Here is a 17,852-nt window from a genome sequence, read left to right as displayed (position 1 = left end):
TAAAATCTTTTTTATGATATTGCTGCTGTAGGAGCACATTTGCAGTATGAAAAGTAGAGAATATTTTCTTTAACATATCTTCATCAGTAATACACAATTTCAATTGTGAACTGATTCTAAATATTGTTGAATTATACTCATAGTTTTAAAATCTTGCAATCGTAAATGTATCCGGTAATAACGAGCTTTTGGAAGAATCATTATTTTATGATGGTCATATCTTTCCTTTAAATTTTTTCAAAGATCAAGTGGATTTTTTACCATAAGATACTCGAATTTTAATCCTTCATGGAGATGGTGATGAAGAAAAATCATTGCTTTGGCCTTATCATGATTGGATGCTTTATTTGCCTCTTTAATTATGTCTACAAGACCCATAGCATAGAGATGAATTTCAGTATCTAGTATACATGACAGATAATTCTTGTCCGTAATATCAAGAGCCACAAATTTAAGCTTTGCAAGATTTGACATGATGAAAATTATTATAGGATATATCAAATAATTTTTTTAAAAAAATCAATATAATAGCAATTTAATAAATGTGAAACTATTAATCAACATATAATAGAAAAATGAATGAAAATATTAACAAATTAATAGATAATATATTTATTTTTTTTAAAGACTGTTAACTTTCCAACTTACCTTTCATCAAATAAAGGTTGTTTTAACAATTTTGAACATTATTATATACTATCAAGAGAGAAATTTTTTATGGACATCAAGCAAAAATTATAATTTAAACACATACATCTACTACTATAATAAGGTCATACCAAAAAATTTAATGAGATCAAAATTACCTAAAGAAATAGAGCTTGGCTTATAGAAGCATCAAAACTTGAGAAATTAGAGCATCGTGCTGATAACGTATTATAAAATATAACTAAAAGTGCAAATTGGAATTAGAAATAAAGAAGATGAAAAAATGGAGAAATTTTTCTATTTTATTTTTAAGTGTATACATTACAAATTACATAGGCTCTATTTATAGGCTCATGTTCATAAATAATTATATTTATAATAAATTAGAAAAATAAAGAGGAGAATTAAATATATTAAGTATTATGGAATATGAAGAGTTTTGGGAGTTGAAGAATACGAAAGGGCATCCATACACATAATATTCATAATTTTTTTTTTTTTGCCCCAAAGGACTTTAGTAAGAAGCCTTATTACTAAGACTTTAGTAAGAAGACTTTAGTAAGAGATCAGACTTAGTAAGGCCATCAAAAAACGAGCACAAAATCCTTAACCCGTGACGGGCACGAGCAATGCACTTGCCGTTCCACTCAAAGAAACCCAAGCGCAAACCCAAATCCTCACAGGCTTACCCTCCAAAGCGGCCCAGAAAAGGTACCCGACAACCTGCTTCGCTCGCAGACACGTGTCCCATTTACTGTACCATAATCGATCCCCGATCTGGACGCGAAGTACCGAAAAGCTGTAATCGCGCGTGATTATAAACTTCTACCCGTCAGATCTAAAAGGGTATTTCCGTAAATTTACCTTCGACGACCATTTTCCCATTAAAACCCCGAGAGAGGGTGAAGGGGAAGAAACCTAGCAAGAAGGACCAAAGGATTAGGAGGTTCCCTTGTTCTCCAAAGCCGAAACTATTCGAAGAAGATAGAGATCACAAGAGTAGGGAAAAAAAAGGAAAGAAAAAAGGGGGAAAAAATGCAAGGGGGAGAGGATCTAAGCATCGAAGAGCTCGCAGCGAATCTATCTACATATAAAGATCAGCTCCGCGAGGTCCGTTCCCGCGATCCTATTCTTTTTTTTTTTTTTTTTTTTTTTGAAGTATTAATGTGTTCTTGGTTGAAAGTTTGAATCTTTTGGAGTTTGATTGGTCTTTTTTTACAACGAATTTTGGTTTTGTGCCACAATCATGATGTTGTTATGCTTCTTCGATTTCTAGGGTTTCTTTTGCTACTTTTTGTTTCTTGGATTTATTTCTTGATTGTTTGAATTATTTGTGAGTTCTGACAGGCACCATTAAAGAAACATCAACCACGGGTTTTTTGGCTACGGAATTACTGCTTTTCTTGTTTCTTGTTGCTGCTTTGTGTTTCTTCTTGACAATTGAAGTTAAGCAACTGATTCCTTGTTGGCTGGATCCCTTCATCTTATTATTGCATAATTTTATGGTTTTTTATTATGAGATATTGCGGAAATTAGCAAGAATCATAAAATTGGATTGAATTAATGAGGATTTGACAGTTGCTAATTAGAAACATAGATTTCAGAGCTTCAGGGATCTGGACAGTGGCAGAAATAATATGTTGTGACGTTCCCTTGAATGAGGGGCCCACACATTAGGAGTTCTAGTTGGCAGCTTATCTTTCGCTCCTGGATGTGGTTGGGGCTGCTCATGAATCCATAATTTATTTCATTTGACGATGAAAGCTTTGTCTATCGTGAGGCGAATAGCATGGCGGATTGGGTGGCTAGTTTCGTTGCTGATCACTCAGGGGGCGCTATTTGGTCAAATTATGATGTTTTGCCACCTACTTTTAGGGTCATTCTCTTTTCTGACTTTGTGGGTTGTTTTCATACTCGTGTTGAATGAACACTCCATTTTTTTTATCAAAAAAAAAAAAAAAGATGAAAGCTTTCATCAATAATAGGAGTAACCTGTTCTGAGTTTTTGTGTGCTGACCCAGATACTTCTTACACTTCACAAATCTCACGAATCTGACTATGTTTCTTCACATCAGTAGATGGACTTTAATGCATGATAATGATGTTGAGAAGTGAAATGGCAGATCTGAGGTGACTAACAAACTTCTGGGTAGTGATGGCTGCACACTATAGTTGGTCCCCATCAACTATTGAAGCTTGTTGTGAAATCAAAATTCTATCCCTGAGACTATCGCACATGTTAACTCAGTTTTCTCCAATTCTATATCTTATTTTTTATTTTTTTATTTTACTTTTATTTGTTATTTTTTGATGCCAAGAGACAACATGTTATGTGATGAATGTCGCCTGGTATTATGGGTTATACTATTCTGTTGGTCTCTGCTCAGGGGAAAAGGACCAATTCCTTGGAAAGTGTAAACTCTTTTCAAATGCATTTCTATCACCTATATGAAGCCTTTTTTTGCCCATTTGCTTCTGTGGAGACTCCTCACCAAGGCTATCTCTAGCCAACATTTCATATGCCGACACCATCTTCTATGGCTTCCCTTAATCGAATTCTTCATTGAGGTTACTCTTATGTGGTTTTACGTTGCTTCTAAGCTTTATGAAAATTCAGAACCATATGAAAATTAATAACAAGATTTTTAAAATTGGTTTTGGTCCCTTGGGTAGAGTTTTGGTTTTACAATTTCAGTGGTTTTGGCAATTTCTCTCTAAGTTTCAGAGTTTCGGCCAAAAAATCTAGGAAAAAATCTAAGACAGAAAATTTAAGAAATAAAGAAAATCAAGGTGGATTATTTTCCATTATTTGATTGTGTTTTAGGTTATCTATATTCATAATGTATAAATTTTGGGTAGTTTCAGCCTGAAGTTAATCTATAGGCAAGTCGTTTCCCATCATTTAATTGTGTTTTAAGTTTTCTAGGATCATAATTTATATAATTGGGTAATTTTGATCTCAAAATAAGCTATGTTGAATCTGCATTACAGGAATGTATCAATATCTTAAGTAAATTACTAAATGTCAATCAATCATAGGGTTGAAAATAGGTCAGGCATTATCCAACCAAATCCATTTCCATATCTAGTTTGATTGGATTCGGATACAAAGTTTTGTATTCTATTGGATAACAATATGTAATTGTGAATCTAGGTCTCAAAAAATGCATTAATAACATTAGACTCTGGAATCAAATCGCTGAACAAACAATTGATCTTAGCCACTACTTATCATGTTTCATAATATTTTTTGTTGTTTATTAAAAATCCATTCACATCATTAAATAGAGTAATTTGAAGTGTGCTTTGATATTTCAATAATTAATTTTTCTCATAAAAATCCTTCTTCCTTTGATAGAAAATGGAAAAATAAATATATTTCAGTTTATTCTTTATGTTTTTTTTTCAAAATTTACTGTTTAAAATAATTAAAAAATATCAATAACTTTTGCATATCTTTATGTTATTATAAGTTTTTCTTACAAGTTTTTTAAAACTATTAGATGATTCATGATGATTTTCTATTTAATTTGTAATTAAAGAGGAGTGTGGGTTAGACCGTTGATTGCATCCACCTTTGGTCAATCTTTGATAAAGACCCTTACCTAATTAGCCATGCATAGCTTGCGATCTGGATAGTGGATCAATTACCTGTACGTTGCATGTGATCTGGAGAGTGGATTTTTCTTTCCCATATTTTATGATTATATTACGGATGTTAGTTCTCATTATTGAATTCTACTCAAAATCCAATTTATATTAGGCATAATATTAAACTATATCTATGTTAGGATATGAAGATATGGATATAACTGGTGTTCAACTTGTATGTGCATCTGTTTAGAACAAATATGGATACTTATTTTGATATCAGCTTAATGTCGTTATCTGTATTCATAGGCATTGATGTGATTACTAATTTTGATATCCATTTAAGATGCATATCTGTATTTATATCTATTGAAACAATGTGGATATGGACATCAATATACCAGTATCTGATCCATTTTATCCCTAACCACTTGAGTATAAGCTAACAAGACAAGTGCACATGAGTGTAAAACAAATTAGGTTTACTTATTCAATTCTGCATACTATTTGCAAGGTGAGTCACATAAATAATAGTGGCTATTATCATGATGGCAATGTGGGTAGGATGATTGATAGAGATGAGGATAAACATGAGATGACTCCACTCCCCCGCCAATCCATGGAGTTATGAAAAAAATCATTTTTTTGTACAACATATTGTATTTAGTTGCTTAGAACAATTTTTGTGAAGTAGTAAGATATGGGTCACTAGAAGCCTTGGGCATTAACAATTATATTTATTATATATCCTTTTTTAACTCGAAAAAAGAAAATCCATTGGACATTGGTACTATATAGCAGATGTGCTCAAACAAACAAAGAAATGAAAAATATATTAAAAAGCATCAAAAGAAAGCTTTAAAAAAAATCTAGACCAGTTTCAGTTAGTTTCAGCCGAAACTAATTGAAACCCGAAACTAGGGCTTAGTTTTGGTTCAATATAAACCAATCAGTTTGGGCTGTGAAATGGTTTGGTTTCAGCCGTTTTGGCTGAAACTTAAAACCTTGATCAATAGTGATAAAAAAAAAATCTGAATTCCTGTTTCTTACATAACTTGAATTTTGCAGGTCCTGTGATGCCTTCTTATCTAAGGCGATATTTTATTAAAAACAACCAAATGATGTTTCACAAACTTGCTTGCGCTTGTTATTCTTTGAACTCCTTCCATTTGACTTAGCAAGCAAATATTAGTTGTTCTTCAATATAAGTCAATTATTACTCAATCCCTCCTAGTCTGTCTCTCTCTTAGTGGGTGGAATCCTCTTCCTGGGATCTCACTTCTATTATGGGATCTTGCTCATCCTACATGCAAATAAAAGTATCTTTCATTGCTATTGCTACTTTTTCAAAATTTGTCTTTGTTTACTGATGCATGTAGTATGCCCTCTGCCTATACCACATTTCTTTGAGACGCAAGTAACTAGAAGTTGATTTTGTGTAATATTTTTATATCATTTCATACATATCTGTAGTTGTGTTTATATCCCCCTTTTTTTTATGATAGCATTAGATCCCTGCTTTTCTACTTGAATTTGCTATTGCACACGATATTAGTTAAAAGCTTTTTGACATTTTTTCCTCAAGACAGTAACCTTTTTCATCCTCGTCATACACTAATGTTGAGTTTCATTACTTATTTACATGTACAGGCACCTAAAAGGAAATGGAATGGGAGAAATTTTAGGTAAAAAATAGTAGGCGTCTTCAAACCATTTGACATACACACCCCTAAGTAAATTCATATAATTATATAGTACTTGCATAGGATTTGAGGATTTTTCACAACCACATGTTTTCTTTCCTATCTATAAATGTTAACAAGCAAACATTGCATGACAATCTTCCATTTGATTTTTTCCTTAATTCCTTGTCAGTTTTTCTAATTTAGCATTACAACAAGCTCTACAATCCACAAGAAATTGTTGGGTTATCTAGCTTTTTGTTAAAAGCTGATTGATCTATAATTACCGTATGTAGGTGACTTCTTTACCTTATACTGCGTCTGCGTGGTCCTTGAACCTTCATCATTAGCTAAGCAGCAGAAATTTTCCCAGGTCAAATTGCCGATGTAACATGCAGAAGCCTTAGAATGTCGTGATTGCCTTTTGGAAATTGAGATTCGATTCTACTTTATGATTTTTTTGGAGAGTTAAAAAATTTGTCCCTTTATCTATTTTTTGTTAGGATGTTCCGCTCGTAACGATGGCTTCTCTGCTTCGAGGGAGAGAAGTGCCTCCAAGAACAAGAGATAGAAGGAAAAATTATACTATTGCTGGTATTTAATTCAGAAAATAAGAAATTACAACTTCCAAATTCATTTTCTGAGGACTAGGCACCTCTATATATACTAGCAAGGTCTTTTGAATCTATCCACGAATGCATCTACATTCATTCCTTGCTAAAAGAGTAAGAGATTTTAAATAATGGAATCTATCCACGAATGCATCTACATTCATTCCTTGCTAAAAGAGTAAGAGATTTTAAATAATGAAAAAGAATAATCCTTGTAATTAGTGAGGAATTGATTATATCCGCCGTCCTTCCAAACCTATCTAAATTTGATGATATCGGCCATATCCTATCATATCTCCAAAGTTTTGTAATCTGTCAGGATTTGATTATATCCGGTACCTTTCAAATCTGTCTAGATTTGACGATTTCAGCCATATTTGATCATATCTTCAAGATCAACTTGTATCAGCGTTCTAAATTGATTTAAATCGGACTGATATCAAATCTCTTTATTTCTGTGATCAGCCTTTGACATGTACCTAAGCTACAAAATCATCGGGTACCGTAACATTCCCCCCTTCTTCAGTTTCATCTTGTCCTCAAGGTGTAATGTAAGAGAATCGAAAATGCCAACTAATAACGCCTATTCGCCCAGCTCCTAAAGTTGTTTCGAGGTTTCATATTAGGTTGTCTATGGAGATGGCTCTGCTTTGGTATATCATGCAACTCTATCACTAGTTTCATTCTCTGTTTCTTTGCTTTTTCAGTTTGCTGGTAATCCTCATGAAGTTTTCTTTTTGCTGCCTTTAATTTGGTCCGAACCAATGCCTTTTTAGAATATTTTGACTTATCTTGTGGAATTATTGGAGGCTTCCTCTGTGTAGCATAAAGGTCTTGTTGTTTAGCTTTTATTCTTACACCAGTTTTTTTGCTTAGAGGATAGCCTTGCTGGTCTCCCAGACCCAAAGTCAGCACTGACAAGCTTGCTTTCTTTCCTCAGAACATCTTGAGGCTTAGCTTGGAGAGCAGAGACTTCCTATGGCTTTGTTTGCCTTACCGTTGGTTCTTGTTTCCTTACTTGCCCCCTATCTTTAGTAACAACGGGCTGGTGTAGAGGTTGTTGCTTCCTCACTATTCTTGGTTTACTGGATGTCTTTTCTGTTTTTCCTGTTCTTGTCAATCTCTCCATTATTTCTCAAATTTCCATCGTTATCCATTCCATCGAAGAACTTAGGTAGCTGGATGCAAGTAGTTTGTGTAGCTAATAAAGCTTCCTCATCCAATGGAGGTGATGGAAGTCCTTCCTCACCTACGACAGAAAGATTGATAAAGGCTGGTGAATTATCTGCAATGGCAGTTGTCGCACTGACCCACTCATCAACCAAAACTTTCCAACCATCAATGAGGGTGTGCACAAGATGGCGAATTTGCTTTGAATTTTGTTTCTGCATATTAGTAACAGCACTTCCAATTTCAGTTGCCTTCAAGGTCTCTACAGAAAGCTCCATCAGCTGCGGCCTCCTCAATGAGTCAAATAAGACACTATCCGATTGATCATGCTTGGTGGCGAGAATCTTCTTAATCTTCTAAATCTCTTTAAACATTTGGCTTTCCTCAATTTTCTCAGTTAATTCCTCGACCTCGTCGTAGCTGTAATTGCGAACGAGCCGGTTCAAGTCTTCGGATGGTTCGTTGCTGCTATCCACTTTGCACTCAACATCTCTCTTGACGCTGCCATCTCCCTCTCTATCCTCCGTCGTTACCCAAGACTCAATCCGATCACACCCGAAACCCCGCAGTAGGAGGCAGGTGTAGAGTTTCTCGCCAATCCTATCAGAAGGTTTGTGGTGCAGCAACTCTTCAGGTGGAATCCTATCAGGAGGTCTGTGGTAGTCTGGAATGTTGGTGGTATGCGCCGAAAGTAAATCTTGGGTGGAATCAATCCCTTCTTATTCAAGATCTATACCCAATTGGCCACCCCCATAGGAAAAAGCAGTCGAGCCCAAAGGTGTAGTATAAGGGACAGTATAAGTCCCAAACATCATGGGCATTGCAGAAATATAGTTGCAAGATTGATGCAGTGTTGATTGGTGTTGATCCGGATATCATGTGAACCCAAAGGTATGATTTGGACCTTTTTGAAGGCAGTCGGTTGTAAACTGGCGAGTTGCTTGCTGTTCGCTAGCATGATGATGTGAGTAGATCTCTCCAACGATCTCAATAGTTATGTTAGGGTGGTTGGTTATTTGGGGTACCACCATAGCAATTTTCCTTCCCATATGGGGGCCGAGCACTTGTGAGGAGTTCACCTCCCCTCCTTCGGTAAACACCGGAGGGGGTACGGTATTCTCAACTCGTTGGACCCTACTCGTCCCATTTTGGATTTGGGCGAGAGGACCAAAGAAATTCGGCACCGTCGTCTTGTATGGGAGCATCGGAGTGTGTTGATGAACACTCCCCTTCTCTAGCTAGAAACTTTTCCTTGCGAAAAGTCTTTTGCACGGACTCTGTCAGGCTTTGTATTGCTTTCGTCAGATTGGTTTGGCTCGCCATAAAAACTCGAAACATCTCCTCGAGCGATAGCTGCTCCAAGGGTCGATCACCATGACAAGTCACTTCCGTCGAATCTTCGGTCGCCATAAAGGATTTGGTTAATGTGTTCGTCAGTGATGATCGCCGGAGTTAAGAGTTCCGACAATGAAATCAATTTGTTAGGATGTTTCGTTCCGACCGACAGTTTCTTCGCTTCGAGGGAGAGAAGTGCCTCCAAGAACAAGAGATAGAAGGAAAAATTATACTATTCCTGATATTTAATTCAAAAAATAAGAAATTACAATTTCCAGATTCATTTTCTAAGGACCAAACATCCCTATTTATATTAGCATGGTCCTTTGAACCTATCCATGAATGTATCTACATTCGTTCCTTGCTAAAAGGATAAGATATTTTAAATAACGGGAAAGAATAATCCTTGTAATCTGTGAGGATTTGATTATATCCGCCATCCTTCCAAACCTATTTAGATTTGATGATATCGGCCATATCCTATCATATCTCCAAGATTTTGTAATCTCCTAGGATTTGATTATATCCACCAACCTTCCGAATCTACTTAGATTTGATGGTTTCAGCTATTTGATCATATCTTCAAGATCAACTTGTATCAGCCTTTTAAATTGGTTTAAATCGGGCTGATGTCAAATCCCTTTGTTTTCTTGATCAGCCTTTGACATGTACCTAACCTACAAGACCGATGGGTACTGTAACACTCTTTCCCTCTAACATTTATATATGAAGGTTGTAATGCTCTTTTTCCATAATAATAGCTAAAGTGGAATTCTGAATATCTGTATAATCAAACTAGTTTTGGAGTGCAAGAGGTGTGTAGGTCTCATTAAGCATATTTTTTATTAATTGGAAAACACATGACCATTAGAGTATCATGTAAGGTCCTTGGTCAACATAATAGTTATTTGTGGTATAAACTAGATGCAAGGAACTTGACATTGAGCTTGAACAAGAGTATGCATGGTCTTCAATTGGTTGATTGTTTTGCTTCTGTATCTTCCAAAAGGAAAAAAAAAACTATCTAAGAGTTGTTTCTTGGATTTGCAAGGGAGTACTTGGGTTCTTCCGATAAATATAAAGTGTATGATGCTTGAATCTAACTAGAGTTTGTAGCGGTGGAGAGATTGGATTGGAAAAAGAGTGATTCTAGTTGTAAGATATTTAATGAAAATGTTGCTGAAATTGAGATCTCCTTCAAAGAGAGAGAGAGCAAGCAAGGTGACCCATTTATGTTTCAATATCTACCAATTTTAAAAAGAGGTATTGCATTAAGTGGGCTTTAAAAGTGCATACCCACATTAGATAATCTTGTGAGTGAAGGTGGAAAGCAACAAGATTTTTGCCTACCAAATGCTGATGCATTCATGTAAATAGATGGCAGCATAAGCATAAAAAATATCTCATGATCATTCATTCGTGGTAAGTTAAAAGGATATAGCTTGCATGGCAGGTGTGACATGCAAAACCTTTATGCAATTAAAACTTAGTTGAATTGTGGAAAGCCCCAAAACATCTTTAAGGTTATATTTACATGTACTCAAGTGAGGTGGTCTTTATCATATCTTGTGTAGTAATGATGACTATAATGTGAACTCAGGGGGTTTGAGTCCAAGTTTGACTCTATTTTGATATGTTTTTTTCTTTTTTTAAATACCAAAGTGGAGACCTGGTTGTCTTGAAATTTTCCACCGGATACCCATTTCCCCTTTCCCTCCCCTTAGCACCTCTCTCCCATCTCTCATATGTGCAAGCTCACATGTATTGCATGTGCACATTTCTGGTGTAATGATAATGGAAATCCAACTGTTCTGTTGAATCACCAATATGTGTTGTAAGCATGTGTCTCAATCATGTAGTGAACGCAGAACTCCCATTATGCATTGACATGTTGTGAAAGGTATATTTTCAAATAAATTTGTGCTAGCCATCAGTCTAATTCCTTTGTCAGGTTGTCGTATGCTATCATGTTATTTTGTGAACAAATTAGTATGAGTTTGTTAGCAAGTTTGTCCCTGTCGACTTTGTTCTCTAACGACGGGATTCTGTCTTTTCATTTGTTATGACTCAAAACTTCTATTTTATCATCGTGCATTCTTCCAAGACAATGAACTTCCTCTGCATTCTTGTATAATTTTAGGTTGCTGAATAATTAGCACAGTAATTTTTGTTACATGACCTTCTCCAATCCTTTTCTTCTTCTTATTATTTTATATATTTTATTTTTGATTGTTGAATAATCTTTTTATAATTTTTTTGTTACCAATGCAAACTACTCTTGTACTTCAGGTCAGAAAGCTTTTGGTTGATGATCCTGGAAACTCTGAGTATGCGGATATGGAGAAGGAGCTTGAAGAGGTGAGCTGTCTCCCTTTTATGTTTATTACTCCTGTTATATGTTGATCGCCTTATCAGGTAAATATTGACATTGTCTTATTGGATGCTTTTGATTCGCTGTAACATAAATGCACTACTGCAGATTTAGAGTGAGCAAACCAGATTTTATTTATTATTTTTTAAAGTTACTTTTGTGTTTTTGCCTATGTAAAATTCAACGTGTTCTATTGCTTTTCCCATTCTGCCTGTTCTGTTCAATGGTCGACCAGATGTTCGAGCAAGGCAGCATATGGCTGCTAATGTTTCTTTATAGCTTGAAAGGTGAGATGGAATTTTTTGTCACAAAATAGCTCTTCTTTAAATGGCTTGGAGCCATGGTTTGCCGTGCTGGTTGGTACCTGTATTGATGGTACCATACCATACCAGTACTGAACTGGTACATGGTATCCTGGGGTGGGGTATTGAGTGTCAGTACGTTGAACTGCCCCCCGTACTAGGTGTATTGGCATAGTCATAGAATGATACTAGTATGGGGTCTGGTACCGAGATGGCTAACCTTGCTTGGAGCTATATGGGCAATTACGATATAAAAAGAAGAGCAATATATGAGAAATCATGGCTTTTTAAGATGCCCATCACCCTTTATCTTGGTTCTTTGCAGGTTTTGTGTGTCGTGATGGCCTGCCTGCCTGCAATCTCCTGATTTCAGATGCTCACACTGCTATTATAAGTTCGTGGAGTCTGGGCCTTTAAATAAAAATAATTGGATCCTTGCTTTTTGGGCTGAATTTAGTGTAATGTTTGAGAATGCAGGTTATTGCTTTGACGGAGGAGCTTTTGGCAACTGCAAAGCAAACAGAGGCTGCCCAGCTTGGCTCAGATGTGTCCCCCCAGGGTCACTTTGATGGGTCCTCTCAGTCGAAAGTGGTAAATCTCTTGATTATACTGTGACATACAATCTTGTGTTTCCACACCTTGCTTTTAGTTGTGCAAAATGTCAAAATGGTAACCTTTTTATATTTTTTAAATCATGAATTTTTGATTGATGAAAGTTCCAAAGGTGTGATTCAATATGGATTCACAAAACTAAGATTCGAGCCCTATATCTAACTGAAGAAAAATTTGCTGGTCAGAAGTGTCATATATAGTCCATTTAATTCATTATCTATTCAAATTAGTTGAAGGTCTCAATATATTGCGGAGGTGGCTAATTGAAAGGGCAAGGAATAACAGCCATTCATTTGTACTTCTTTATGCTTGAAACAACACTAGTTTTATTGTCCTGTGGATGCTAATTCACTTTTTCAGGCATGATACTCAAGTTTTGCTGCTAAATAGAGCTTCTGCCCCATCCTGACAATCTATTTTCATTAAATTTTATGGTTCCCATTGTAGGAATCAAGTGAACTTTCCGAAACTCATGAGAAGTTTTCTGTTGGCACCAAAGTTCAAGCTGTTTGGAGTGAAGATGGCGAATGGTATGTACTAGAAAACTTATTTGATCTAGTGAGTACATTCTACTTTTCAGTTGCTTTACCCTTTTTCTTTTATGTGTTGATTAGTTGAATGTTTAGGTATGATGCAACAATTGAGGCTCTCACGCCAAATGGATATTATGTCTGTTATGATGGCTGGGGAAACAAGGAAGAGGTACGCCTAAAATTAATCAAACTTTATAAGATGTTAACTTTTTATATTTGTTTGTGCATCTTGTTTCACATGCGGCAAGACAAACCTCAAATGGGCAAAGAGACTAGTTTGTCTATGTGTAATAGTTTGGTAAAATAAATCAAAATTTATGTTTTTACTTGAGTTGCAAACAATTTGGTCACCTATTGCTTCTATCAAGGCAGTCCTAAACGTGGCTTCACTTTTTAGACTAATAAATATGGTGAGTTTTTTTTTCTAAATTGAGCATTCTCTTTTTATTTCCCATGTATGACAATTATTTTAAGCAAGATTTTGCCATGTTTTATGAATGTTTTAAAGGATTTGAATGAAAAATTAACTCATGTTTCTGGTATGTTAGCTGCTACAATTGCTAGTTCAATTGGCTGACTTTATTAATGATGCTTTTTATTTTGAAATACAAATGAATTCTTCACTTAACAGCACATGCTGTACTCCACATTGCTTTCATGTTCATCTTCAGACAGTTGTCCAGTCCAAACAACTTCATTGCTGTAATTCTATTTTAGAATATGTCAATGTTGCAGTCGACTCAATTGATTTATTATTGAATCGAGATGCTGGATCCTTTGGCATTACTAAAGTAGTCATTCTTTTGCTTTCATATATTTTAGTTCCCCTTTACTGCAATGTCAAAGAACCTTATACATCCATGTTGCTGCATTTTAGGTGGATCCTGCTAATGTCAGGCCCATCCAGGACGGACTAGTTGATGCGTTGCTTGAAGCTGAGAGGGAAGCTGAAGCTACCAGACAAGCCATTAAAAGGAAGATTGCACAAGCAGCTGTGACTGACTTTCAAGCACGCAGTATACCTTCTAAACTTCGCATTGATCCCAATGATGCTGAGGATGTGGTGAGTGCCATTGGTGCAGAATTTCTTTTACACATCTAGTTGTACCAGTGTGTATGGCATATGCTTCCATTCTCCCCCAGACAACGGCATGCATGAGTCTTCTTCATGCCGTGATAATGATGTCTTTCCTAACAAGATCTTAAATTTCTAACTTTTGCCCCATCAAGATAGACATTTCAACTAGAAGTCATCGCCACATGGCTAGTTAATCTTTCGAACTATCATGCAAATCTTATTTTATTTTCATAATAACTTTTAAATTCAGTGTTGCAAGAAAATAATGATCATCGAATATAATTGGCTATTGGTTGCTATAGTTGGGTCTGCCATGAGGTGTAACTATTGTTTGGAAAATCTGGATTCACTGCCACTAGCAATTATGACATGATATCTAGAGCCCTAATTTAAAGTTAAAGGAGGAGAAGGATGGTGGCAAATGGAAGTGGCATGGGGGTAGTTTAATCAGGTTGCTTAGAGTAAAATGGAAATGATTGAAATTCCAACAATTTAGATGTTTGGAGTTATGGTGGATTTATAATGAATATTTTTGTATATGAAACATCTAAAGAGTAATTCAGATGAGTCACTTGAAAGATGCAAGTTTAGCCTAAGGAAAATACTTCTAAACATTTAAAAGAATAAAGAAATGCGAATAATTAGCATAAACTTTTAAATTTAGCTCCATAAGTTAGTGTCAGCAGAAACTCCCTAGTCAACCCAGTTTCATATCGGGTACTGGCCAATCTTGAATCTTTTGGTTTTTGCAAGTTTTGAGTCATAGTTCTATCATATAGTCACTTGAAAGTTATCGGTTGGATGTTTTCTGTGGATTGATGCATTTGGCTGACTACAAATTTGCAGAAAGCTTCTAAGCGCAAAAAAATACATGCTTTCAAGTCAAAGGTTCGCCTTGAACAACTTGAAATTGTGCAGAATAAGCGGCAGAATGCTTGGCAGCAGTTCCAGACAACAAAGGGGAAAGCTAAGACGGTAAAATTGTTATTTCATTCTTGAATTTGCACTTATGCTTTATGCTTGGATGTTTATGGGATTCCTCATCTTAATTTAGTTGGTAAATGCACCTACTCGTGGCATATATTTTAGCAGAATACTGCATTGTACTGTATGGATTATGTCAACGGCAATTTGTGTCCAAATTTTGGTTGGTCTGTCTGTATTGGGTGAAAATTTTACATGTAATTATTGAAACATAGTTATGTCTTTTTAGTAACATCTGTGCTGAAATTTGTATGCGTCCATGTAATTGTTGCCAATATTCTTCTTACCTGCATCTCTGCCTGTGGTTTACAATCCTATGATTGTCTACACCCTTTGTTTGACTTGATAATGATAAGCTCCATTTCTGAGACCCCACCACCAAGGTGCATATCTTTGTTAGGCTTTAATATTGCACCCCAAACTCAATCCCGTGCCGTGTTCCATTTTGTTTTATGAACATGGATCTCTAGCTGCCAAAATCATCTAGGGTATTCTAGGTTACCTATGTTTGTGTTGCTAAAAGGTACAAATTTCTAGAGACAGGTGCCAATGCTCTCCAAGCTAGAGTATTGTTTTTGTCTTGTTTGTTATTTTTTTAACTTTAAACTGAACTTAATTCTGCATCATTCATGTACATGGAAAACATGTTTAAGTCTTTCAGCAGATTCAGAGAGCTAAAACTTCTTTTAAATGCAGAGTTTAATGACAATAAAATGCATTTATGATTCTGAGATTGAAAATCCCAGGGCAAGCTATAGGCCATTTTCCAGCCAGATATATTTACTTGATGGGAACTCTTAAATTATTCACTTTATGTTTCAACTTATATTAATCTTTTGAGTATTTGATGCATGTAATTTTCTTTTATCAACTCTTGCAAATTTGGTACAAGAGAGGTCATGTAATTCAGTTGTGGTTTTTTATTTGTGGGGATTCATTTGAAATCCCTAATTACCAAGAAGGAGTGATAATAAACTCTACTGTTGCTTTTTGCTATCACATACCTTTCAAATGTGCATAAAGGGTTGAATCATTGTAGAATTTTCCAAATATGGAAAGTTGGCTAGAGTTGGCAATTGAATGATGACAGAATTGTGTCCATTGAGGAAACCGTATACTTTGTTAGGAAAGCCATCACAAGGAAAAAGATTCCCTGTTGAGTGATGCTTCTGCTCTGACTTTAATCATTGTTTTTGAGTTATCAGTAAAGAGAACTTTCCTAGAGCTGTCTGCAGCACTGTAGGCAACTTGTAGATCTGAGCTCAACCTATATTTACATCTGCTTGAGAAACATCAGTGGCTGGCTAACCATGTGGTATCATAGAACATCATGAACGCTATCATTGAACTCTCAACAGTACCATTTATCTTACTGTGTTATGGTCTTCATCCATTATGTATCAAATCCAAACTTGATTTCTCCTTTTTCTGCTGCTGCTTTTGTTGTTGCAGATAGGTTTTTTCTCAGGGAGAAAGCGAGAGAGTATCTTCAAGTCCCCAGATGATCCGAGGGGCAAGGTTGGTGTCACTGGCAGCGGAAAGGGATTGACCGAGTTCCAAAAGAGGGAGAAGCACTTGCACCTCAAGGGAGCTACCGTGGATGTAGACGAGTAGCTCAAGTCAATAACAATGCTATCAGTATTCTCATCTTCACCAACAATGGTGGTGGCAGAGGCTGAGTCAGATTTTATATGTAGTCTACTTGGAGCACTCCATGATATTATTGTAAATCTATCTCCCACATGATGGAACTCGGCTGATGAGAGCAGATAGAGATGGTAGTAGGGTGGATTGGAAATGCTGATGGAACTTGCACACTATTTTAAGTAATCAAAAAATCCATTGAGAAAGTTGATGATTTGGTTGCCCTCTTTTATTGGGATTGCAGGATCAGATTCCCTAAATATTATGTCTGGCGTTTCTGGGTTCGCTGAATGAGGAAAAAAAAGAAGTATAAAATTTCAGATGAATGGCTCAAATCTTGGGACCTAGGATGGTCGCCATGGTTTTGCAGGACCAAAACATATTGGATGGCCTGATTTAGGTCTGATAAGAGAACTATGTGATTGTCATGCTGTGTCAGCACACTGTTCAAAAAAAAAAAAAATCTGGCAAGATGGTCCGTTGGGAGAGCATGGAGAAAGGGTGGGAGTGGGAGAGGGAGAGCGTGGGGCGTTGCAAGGCCTACCACTGCAGGGTAGGCAAAAGAAGACCTCTCCGCTGGCTGGGATCATGGCCGTGCGGGCATGGGCGATTGCTGGCCTGGGCGTGCGATGTACGGTTGCATTGGTTTGAGCTATCAATGGTCTTATAAACATTGTTTCGTGAGGGCGCTATTTCATTATGCCATGGTATGAAGGCTATCCATCTCTTACATGTTTCATGATGAAGAAGTTGGCTGGAATCGGGTGAGCTCAGAGCTTTTACACTTGTTCTTGGCCGAGAGATTAAAGCATGATTAACCTCGTGGCAGGAAGGATCACATAAAATTTAAAAAAATAGATTAAAAAAAATTATCCATCCATCTAAATCTATCACTTTGCATCCTCTCAAATTAGAGGAATGTAAGGAAAGCAAGGACGGACGAATGAAAATATGTAAAAAATAAATTTTATATTGATAAAATTATCTCTTATTAACATTTCGATAAAATTTTAATATTATTTTACTTTTTATTTATTTATTTATATATATTTTATTTATTTTTATATATTTTATATTTTATCTATACTATTTATCCTATACTACTAAATTTTATTATTAATTATTTTAATTTTGACACATAATTTCATAATTATAAGTAAATAATTAAAATTATTTTATATTTTATATTTATATTTATTATTTTTAGTTAAATATTTGTTATAAAATCAATTAACTATTTAAATTAAATTATAAATTTATTAGTATATATGATTAATATATAAATAAATTT

The 17,852-nt window shown here is 35.6% G+C and overlaps 1 protein-coding gene and 1 pseudogene across 1 annotated transcript; one reads left to right on the top strand and one right to left on the bottom strand.

Annotated features, from left to right (window-relative positions):
- The first annotated feature begins 1,561 nt into the window (after positions 1-1,561).
- On the top strand, positions 1,562-16,767 carry LOC105049768 (uncharacterized). The gene is made up of 8 exons (XM_010929512.3): positions 1,562-1,758; positions 11,327-11,395; positions 12,188-12,301; positions 12,770-12,852; positions 12,949-13,024; positions 13,733-13,918; positions 14,780-14,908; positions 16,370-16,767. The coding sequence occupies exons 1-8, from the start codon at positions 1,684-1,686 to the stop codon at positions 16,529-16,531; spliced, it is 894 nt and encodes a 297-aa protein (XP_010927814.2). The 5' UTR covers positions 1,562-1,683; the 3' UTR covers positions 16,532-16,767.
- On the bottom strand, positions 7,106-8,907 carry LOC140859675 (probable mediator of RNA polymerase II transcription subunit 26b; annotated as a pseudogene).
- Positions 16,768-17,852: the final 1,085 nt, after the last annotated feature.

Source organism: Elaeis guineensis, chromosome 8 (assembly GCF_000442705.2).
Source record: "Elaeis guineensis isolate ETL-2024a chromosome 8, EG11, whole genome shotgun sequence".
NCBI classification, from domain to species: domain Eukaryota; kingdom Viridiplantae; phylum Streptophyta; class Magnoliopsida; order Arecales; family Arecaceae; genus Elaeis; species Elaeis guineensis.
The sequence above is the reverse complement of the archived record's forward strand: the minus strand, read 5'-3'. Positions and strand labels throughout refer to the sequence as shown.

Excerpts from the sequence above, each read along its gene's own strand:
- LOC105049768 (XM_010929512.3), top strand. The coding sequence starts at position 1,684 with ATGCAAGGGGGAGAGGATCTAAGCATCGAAGAGCTCGCAGCGAATCTA. Across the intron at positions 13,025-13,732 it reads GCTGGGGAAACAAGGAAGAG|GTGGATCCTGCTAATGTCAG; the intron begins GTACGCCTAAAA and ends GCTGCATTTTAG. Across the intron at positions 13,919-14,779 it reads CCAATGATGCTGAGGATGTG|AAAGCTTCTAAGCGCAAAAA; the intron begins GTGAGTGCCATT and ends ACAAATTTGCAG.